The sequence below is a fragment of the Berghia stephanieae genome, chromosome 6, assembly GCF_034508935.2.
Source record: "Berghia stephanieae isolate SIO BIC M18660-M18661 chromosome 6, UCSD_Bste_1.3, whole genome shotgun sequence".
NCBI classification, from domain to species: domain Eukaryota; kingdom Metazoa; phylum Mollusca; class Gastropoda; order Nudibranchia; family Aeolidiidae; genus Berghia; species Berghia stephanieae.
Genome location: NC_088365.1, coordinates 46,303,317 through 46,312,772, shown reverse-complemented (window position 1 = coordinate 46,312,772; position 9,456 = coordinate 46,303,317). Strand labels below are relative to the sequence as shown.

Sequence of the window (9,456 nt, the reverse complement as noted above, 5' to 3'; positions counted from 1 at the left end):
AAGTAACATCATATTTATTAGTGAAAAATCATTGCGACTGTAAAGTCGTGGGTTCGAGTCCCGCTCTAAGCGACGCATAGTTGAGTCCTTGGAAAAATCTCTTAACTCACATTCTCTCACCGTACTCAGGTGTAAAATTAGTATCTGGCCGTTAACAGCGTTGTCTTTGTCGAAAAAAAAAACATTTGGAATATCTCGTCCTGTCTCGTTCTACATGTTAAGTGTTGATGTTGAGAGATTTAATTGCTTCATAATAATGTACCTTTATATTGCGCAACCTATCCCCCTGGTTGGAGGCTCTGGGCGCATTACAAATAAAATTGTCAAATCGAAAGAGATAAATACAGACTAACAGCCACCCTCTCCCACCACCCACTGCCTCAAAAACGCCAATACCACACACACACACACACACTCATCCACACCCGCCCACACGTACCATGAAATAAATTCAGTGCTATTTGATTATTTGATAAAGAGCTAAGCAAGTTTTTATCATTCCAATGATTTTGACTTGAAACTCAAAATAAGTGCAAATTTTATTCCGACATCAATAAAAACTTGAGCTTCAGAGATGATAGTCACGGACAGGACAGGGAATGATGGCGGTCCTTCGTTGCTGTCCTACATAAAGTAGTTCTTCAGAGCCATTGGGCACATTGAGCCTGAGTTTATCCCGGTTTCTATAGCGTGAAACGGACAATATAGCAATTGCTTGCTTTCCTTTGGATAGGACGCTAATCTATGGCAAAGTACTTTCCGCCAAATCTAACACAGACTCAGCTACCCATTCACTGCTGGGTGGACAAGTGGGTGGAAGGGAGGGGGGGGGTCATACATGGTTAGATTAGATGTGTTTTTGTTATTCTTTATGAGCGTTTGCGTTAAACTGTTTGTTGTTTTGTTTATTTTATTTTGCTTTTGTTTGTTTTGTTTTTTCTATCTAGAATCAGCAACAGGAGCCCTGCCGTGTAAAGAAACAAAAAGATTGTTTCAAGATATTCAGAAAAAATGTAAGTTATTCGACTCCTTTTTCTTCATTCTTTATCTATGTTACCTAAAGTGAGCATTTATATAGCAATAGCACAATATCCACTAAACGTGCTCAAAGCGCTTTACAACTTTTCCCTGACCAACAGCAACACGTAACATGTAGAACGAGACATGACGCCTGTGTTAGGGGATATTAATATATTACAATTTTTGTCCAACAGAGACAACGGCCAGGTACTCATTTTACACCTGAGTACGGTGAGAGAATGTGAGTTAAGAGCCTTTTCCAAGGACTCAGCTCTGCTCCAAGCGAGGCTCGAGTCCGAAAGCGAGTGCCATACCACAAGACCACATAGCCGCATAACCTAGGCCTAACATGGTCTTGTGGTACAAGTAGGACACTCGTTTTCGGATCGGAAGATCCTGGGTTTGAGCCTCGCTCGGCGCATAGTTTATGAGTCCTTGAAAAATGCTCTTTGAGCAGATTTAGTGGATATTGTTCTATATAAAAGCTCACTTTTTTGTTTTGTTTTGTTTTGCTTTTCAACCTCGACATCATACCAGATGGGGGTCCCGATAGCTCACTTGGTAGAGCACTCGCTTCACACACAAAGGGACCGAAATCGATTCCGGGTGCAGTCGATATTTTTCTGAGCCTCCCCCCCCCCCCCCCCCCCCCCCCACCCCTGTCCACAGAGCAGCAAATGGGTAGCTGCGTCTCTTAGATTTGGCGGAAAGTACTTTGCGATAGCTTATCGGGGAGAAGAGGAAGAAGAAGAAGAAGAAGAAGAAGAAGAAGAAGAAGAAAATGGCAATGATAATGATGTTGATGATGATGATGATGATGATGATGATGTGATGATGATGGTGATGATGATGATGATGATAATGATGATGATAATGATGATGATGATGATGATGATGATGATGATGATGATGATGATGATGATGATGATGATGATGAAGAAAAAGAAGAAGATCGTACTTGTCGCGCTTGACCTGAGAGCTCTTCAAACCTCTCCAGATTAAGTGAGTGAGTGAATGAGTGAGTTATTTACTCCTGTAATCTATTTTAGATTACCTATAAAAATAACTAAACCTTTCGAATAAATATGCCCCCCCCCCCCCCCCCCCACGTGTTTTTTTTTTCAACAGTGGACACACCGTTGCCGATAAACTACGCACCAGCCTTCATCACCATCATTTTGATTGTCCTCATCATATTCTTTGCCAAGACAATATAGTAAGTCGGGCTTGGGCTTGAAATTTTCTGTTATAACGCAATATCCACTAAACGTGCTCAAAGCGCTTTACAAAGAGATCCCTGACCAACAGCAACAAGTAACATGAAGAACGAGACATGACGCCTGTTAGGCAATATTACAATTATTTTCCGACAGAGACAACGCTATTAACGGCCGGGTACTCATTTTACACCTTAAGTACGATGAGAGCATAATATGAGTAAAGAGCTTTTTTCCAAGGACTCAACTATGCGCCGAGCGAGGCTCGAACCCAGGGCCTTCCGATCCGAAAGCGAGTGTCATACCACTGGACTACAAAGCCGCAAAAGTTTAGGTGATAATAATAGAAAATGAAGTGAATAGGAAAGTGCCTGAAGACAATTAAAGAGAATCAAAAATTTCGTTTCGATGAGGGGCTCGAACTCATGACCTTACTGCGGAGTTGTTGTATCAGTAAGGTCGTGGGTTCGAGCCCCATCGCCGCGAAATTTTTATTCTCTATAATTATCATCTGGCACTTTTCTACTCAATTCATTTTCTTTTATTATCAACATAACATAAGCGCAGGCTCCACTCACTTTTCTGAATTATGTTTAGGTGCGCGGCCGTATTTAAACAATGTTTTGTTGAGGTTTACATGTTGTTTTTTTTAAATAGATATGAACATTTTTATAGGCGATATTATATTTTATTTTCGGACAGAGACAACGCTGTTAACGACAAGCTACTCATTTTACACCCGAGTACGGTGAGAGATTATGAGTAAACACCCCTCTCCAAGTCCAAGGACTCCGCTATGCGCCGAGCGAAGTTCGAAACCAAGACCTTCCAATCCGAAAGCGAGTGTCACACCACTAGACCACATAGCCGCAAAGAAGAAGAAGAAGAAGAAGAAGAAGAAGAAGAAAAAGGAGGAGGAAGGGGAGGAGGAAGGCGGTGAGGAGAAGGAGGAGGAGGTGGTGGTGGTGTTGGGGGAGGAGGAGGGGAACAAGAAGAAAAAGAAAAGGAAGAGGATGTAGAAGAAAATAGAAGACCCGATGTACACATTATATTAGCATATCTGATAGCCTAACGTTATGACCGTTATGAGCAAAACTGTCAGGATGTGACTCTTGGTTGCATTTCTTGTCCTTTACTTCATCCAGGCATGTCGCGATGTGTGTCTCCACTGTCTGTAAGCTTACTGATTTCCCGTTGGAGAAAGTCAACAGAAAAAAATAGATTGTTGTGAAGAAGAAGAAGAAGAAGAAGAAGAAGAAGAAGAAGAAGAAGAAGAAGAAGAAGAAGAAGAAGAAGAAGAAGAAGAAGAAGAAGAAGAAGAAGAAGAAGAAGAAGAAGAAGAAGAACAAGAACAAGAACAAGAACAAGAAGAACAAGAACAAGAAGAAGAAGAAGAAGAAGAAGAAGAAGAAGAAGAAGAAGAAGAAGAAGAAGAAGAAGAAGAAGAAGAAGAAGAAGAAGAAGAAGAAGAAGAAGAAGAAGAAGAAGAAGAAGAAGAAGAAGAAGAAGAAGAAGAAGAAGAAGAAGAAGAAGAAGAAGAAGAAGAAGAAGAAGAAGAAGACCCATATTTGTAGTTTATTGTAATTCCCTTGGAGAGAATGGATGATTCCTGTAAACATTGGACGATAATACAATGGTCATCTGCATTCCCTCTAGGGGAGAAAGGACAACAAAACGTGTGATCAATCGACTGTCTCAAAAAAGGATGTTGGCTACATCGGGCTGATTCAGGTCAAGAAAAGGGATGTTACTCATACATAACTATTTTGGTTGTCCAATATAACTGGGTTGTTTCCCTTCTCGTGTTACAATTAGCGTGTAAATATTGCGTTTTAAAGACTTTTGGAAAGCCCTTGGACCGCATGAATGATTTCTGAATGACATGAGATATTTGGTTGATGAATTGTTTTTAGATAGATATGACAAGCAAAGGTAAGTATTTTGGGTTAAATTCCAGCTTCATGAACTCCACGAACTCTAAGTTTTTAGGTGGAAGGGGGTGGTTGGATTATTTGGTTTGTTTTGTTTTTGGTTTGTTTGTTTTGTGTGTGTTTGTTTGTTTGTTTGTTTTGGAGGGGGTTGTTGTTTTTTGTTTTTTTGTTTGTTTTTTTTTCTTTTTGTTTTTTGGGGGTTTTACCTTTGTCTTTTGTTGTTTTGTTGTTTTTTTTTTTTTGGGGGGGTTGTTTTTTTGTTGTTTTTTTTTTTGTTTTTTTTTTTTGGGGGGGGGGGGGTAATTCTCCGCCATAATGTATAGAAAGTAACTCTGAGTTTCATATTTTATTATTTGTCATTAGTCCCCAAAACCGACCACTGGCTTTATTTCTCTTTCGATGCTCCTCCAGCAGGTTTCCAGCGGGCGGTCCCTTCTTCTCGTCACTGGGAGGGGTGGGGGGGGGGGGGCTTGAGCTCTGAGCTTTTATATAGCGCAATATCCACTAAATGTGCTCAAAGCGCTTTACAAAGGGTCCCTGACCAACAGCAACTCTTAACATTTAGAACGAGACCTGACATAACGCCTGTTAGGCGAAGTTACAATGTTTTCAACAGACAAACGCTATTGACGGCCAGGTACTCATTTTACACCTGAGTACGGTGAGATAATGTGAGTAAAGAGCTTTTTCCAAGGACTCAACTGTGCGCCGAGCGAGACTCGAACTCAGGACCTTCCAGTGTCATACCACTAGACCACATAGCCACCTGGGAATGACACTCGGAAGCGAGGACGAGAGACGCATGCGCACAACCAACATGACGTTCTCTCTCTAATAACTTTTCCGCCGGTGACGTCACAGACTATGGGTGACATCCACTCAAGGGACGCTACTCTTCCACTAATCACATTCCCAATACAGCTTCAGACACCGGTTCATAGCTAATTACTGGATATAAATTCGATCTCCAGCTTCTAGTTCACAGCGCATTGAGAGGTCGGTCCACATTTATTATTATTATCTCGCTGGCTGAGTAAAGTGACGGCTAGGTTTTTGTTTTGTTTTGTTTTTATTCTTTTATTATAATGGGTTTTATTTTTGTTTTTGTATTATTATTTTTTCGTTATTTTTTTCTTTGTTTTTTTTTCTGTTTGTTTGGGTTTGGTTGTTTTTTGTTGTTGTTTTGTTGTTGTTTTTTTTTTTGGGAGGGGGGTTCTTTTTTTTTTTGTTGGTTGTTTTTGTTTTGTTATTTTTTTGTTAATTAGTTTGTTCTCTTTGTTTCTGTTTGGTTGTTTGTTTTTGTTTTGTTTTTCTTTTTTGTTTTGTTTTGTTTTGATTTTAGAATTTTTCATTATTCTTTTTTTTTAATTTGTTGTTGATTCTTATTTATTCTTTTTTTTTTTTGTTCGTTTTATTTTATTTGTTTTTGCTATTTTGTTTGTTTTGTTTTGTTTTTTATTTGTTTTGCTTTCGGGGAGGGGGTATTCGTTTGTTTTGTTGGGGGGGGGGGGGTTGTTTTTTTCTTGGGGAGCTGGGGGGGGGGGTCCTTTATACGTTTTTTTTTCTGTTGTTTCATTGTGTTTTTATAACAAGTATAACGGTTACATTTTCCTAATGTTATTCTTTTGGTATTATTCCTTTTTTCAGTGACGTAGTTGAGCACAAGAAAAGGATGAATTATATCAACCAATGGGACGCACAGCATCTCGGAGAGAACGGAATTCGAAACGAGGTGTACATACCGTATCCCTCCACCAAGCAACGTCACAGTTTCAGTGCCAATGAAAAACAGGATTTACCCACCACGAGTGCATGATCGTCTTCTACGGACCTCTTCAACTACTACATCCATTCATAGCCATCGTTAACTAATAGCCTGACATTGACCAAAAAATGACGTGAAAAGACAAGTCTTTGGCCACAAAAGAAAACAAATCGTGAGTTGTATTCAACAGTTCAACCAATGGTATCCCTTGTTTCCTTGAGCTCTCCTAACGACAACTCACTAGACGATGCACAAACCTAAAAAAATGACGTCAAAAGACAAGTCTTAAGCCACAAAAGAAAACAAATTGTGAGTTGTATTCAACAGTTCAACCAGTGGAATCCCTAGTTGAGCTCTACGAACGACAACTCACTAGACGATGCAACAACCTATAAAAATGACGTCATACTGTCAGTCCTAGAGGGTTCTAGTATCAGGCTATATGTTAACGATGGCGACGGTCCATTTCTGTCGGACACTAAAAAAGAAAAAAAAACACATTTAACTTTTAACCAGTAATAGATAGTATGCGCACAGAACTATATGTAATCACGAACTTTTATAGTCTGGATAATACCGTTTAATGAGAATTACTCATAAACGTGGATGGCAAAAACAATAACAAAGACCAGAGTGACGTCAACTTCATTCTATCTATACCTAACTGCCGTAGTCGGGAAAAGATACGTAAAAACTCGTCCTTCAAATATCGATCGATTAATTAAAATTAAATGTTCATCTTGTTACACATTAAAATCTCAAACCTGGGACTTCGTGAAAAGGCTGTCTTAACTTAATGTCTACGTTGAGAAATTGAGGAGCAGACACAGGTGAAAGTGAACGATAAAGATCTGACAAAGTGTGTATTGTTCCATCTTGATTTGTCCGACACTGTTTCAGATCTTTGTCTTAAAGTCCCAAGTTTGGGAATTGTTTGTTGTTGTTGTTGTTGTTGTTATTGAGTTTGTTTTTTTGGTTTGGTTGTTGTAGTTTGTTTGTTTGAGGTTTTTTTGTTTGTTTGTTGTTTTTTTTTTTTTTTTGGGGGGGGGGGGTTGGTTTTTATTTTTTGGGTTTTTTTTTTTTTTGGTTTGTTTTATTTTATTTTTATTTATTTTTTGGTTTGTTTGTTTGTTTTTGTTTGTTTGTTTTTTGTTTTTTTTTTTTTTTTTTTTGTTTTTTTTTTTGGGACAAGTCAAGGTTCATTTTAATCGATCAATAAACAATAGCGCCTAAGCATCTACTTAAAAGTGCTCTGCATCGCTTTCAATTAATGCATACGCCCGCACGCGAACGCCACACACACACACACACACACACACACACACACACACACACACGGAGAGAGAGAGAGAGAGAGAGAGAGAGAGAGAGAGAGAGAGAGGCTCTCCCACATATTATGTACATAGAGATAGATAATAAATAAATAAAATGCATCAATTATAAAATGCCATGTAAAATAGTTCATTCTCAAGATGATTCTTAAATGTTAAAACACTAGAAGCAAATTTTGTTCTAAAACAGAGATTTCCACAAACGTGGATCTGTACAGCTAAAAGCTTTTTGGTGAAAATTATTAATGCAGTATACATATTTATTTCATTAACTCACTCAATCCTGGAGATTTTTGCTACTTTTCGAAATTGGAAAAATATTATTTAAAAATCAACATAGAATACATAGAAAGCTTTATTCAACTACCATTAACATGTAAATATTAAAAACATTAGCTTTGATACTACGTCTCAAACAAATGTAATAAATAGGCATGGGGTAAAAGTAACCCGGGTAAACTACGGATATAGTCGGTGTTAGGGTTGAGTAAGTTAAATGAGATTCTGATGATCTTAAGACACGACCAGGTGTATAGACTTCAATGATCTTGTAGGTAAGAGGACCTACGTTAGCAAAACATTTATAGGCGTATAGATTATGCAGATGACGTCACTCAGGCCTTTGTTATTGTTTTCGCCATCCGCGTGTGTGAGTTGTTCTCACTAAACTGTATTAGCCAGACTATAAAAGTTCATGGTTACACAGAGTTTGTGTGTTGGTCCGTTATACTTCCGGATGGCAATGTTGTGAACTCCTTGGCCAAGCGCATTCTATCTATAGGCGTATAAAAGAATTTTGTACTCTATTCTGTAGTGAACAGGGAGGGTGCCAGTGAAGGCCATGCAAAGTAGAAGTAATGTGATTTTTACGAGTAACAAGTCTTGCTGTCTTATTTTGTATCTTTTAATGCAGTCTATCGACAGAATACTTGGGGCAACCAGACAAAAGAGCTTTACAATAATCTACATATTATACTTACTATAAGGGACGATACTGATAATTCCTTTTTATCAATATTTCCCCTTTCCACTTTTTTCATTGTGTTATTTCTAAATTTTCACTTTACTGTTGTTGTTGTAGGCCAAGTAAATGTTAAATGGTTCCTCGTCTTTAACACAATAAATAAATAAATATCATGCACTGTTTATCACTGCGTTCGATTCTTTTCTTACATCCGTTTTCTTGTCGAGTGTGTATTTGACTTATTATTGACTTATTTGACGTTATGACTATTGTTCAAACAATTCTTCTGCCACGAGTGCGGCTACGTGGTCTAGTGGCATGACATTCGCTTTCGGATCGGAAGGTCCTGAGTTCGCGCCTCGCACGGCGTATAGTTGAGTCCTTGGAAAAGGCTGTTTACTCACATTCTCTCACCGTACTCGGGTGTAAATTAAGTACCTGGCCGTTAAGAGCGTTGTCTCTGTCCGGAAAAAAATGGTAATATCGCCTGACAGTCGTCATGTCTCGTTCAACATGTTACGTGTTGCTGTTGGTCAGTGACCTCTTATAAAGCGCTTTGAGCACATTTAGTGGATATTGCCCTATATAAAAACTTTTTTTTTTAATACAAGAGTAGTCACAGAGTCTGAAGTCAAGGCAGGTCTGTGATATTTTGGTATGGATTTTGTCTATCTGTATTGTCTGACACTGACACCGTGTCATACAGATTTCTTTGTCGTACACGAATTGAACCACAATATTTACATTTATGTAGTTATACCAAAATCTATAGGTGCCGAAATGAGGCTAAACCTATGTATTAAAATGTACAGTAAAATAAAGGGAATAAAATGACTCTTATAAAAGATGCAAAGCAAAGTAAACGACGTTTCGGCCTTTGACCTTCTTCAGATTGAGGACTAATTAGATAATGTCGGGGACCAGCAGATAACGTGTTGTGAAAGTAAAAGTATTCGGAATTCAAAATTGGAATTTCGAAAGTCAACCTCCGCAATAAATTTACTTTTGCAAAAAGCTATGTGACACAGCGAGACAAAGTTTTCAAGGATCAGTGTTGATTCCAACTAAGACATATTTTCGGAGTCGCTCCGCGACCGCAGCCTTCATAAACTCATAGCCTGATCCTGACCAAACATTACCATATGTCAAAGGACACGTCCTAGTGTCGGGGTAGAAGTTTATGAAGGCTATTATCTCCGACTCCGACCGTAGTCATCGTTATGTTATA

At 38.6% G+C, this 9,456-nt stretch overlaps 1 protein-coding gene across 1 annotated transcript in view; it reads left to right on the top strand.

Moving 5' to 3' along the window:
* The window catches only part of LOC144975132 (uncharacterized), a 7,297-nt gene extending 1,284 nt beyond the window's left edge, over positions 1-6,013 (top strand). Inside the window, exons 2-4 of the mRNA XM_078918905.1 lie at positions 948-1,013; positions 2,149-2,236; positions 5,816-6,013. Coding sequence (XP_078775031.1) covers positions 948-1,013; positions 2,149-2,236; positions 5,816-5,984 — 323 coding nt within the window. The 3' untranslated portion in view covers positions 5,985-6,013. The remainder of the gene's footprint in view (positions 1-947; positions 1,014-2,148; positions 2,237-5,815) is intronic.
* Positions 6,014-9,456: the final 3,443 nt, after the last annotated feature.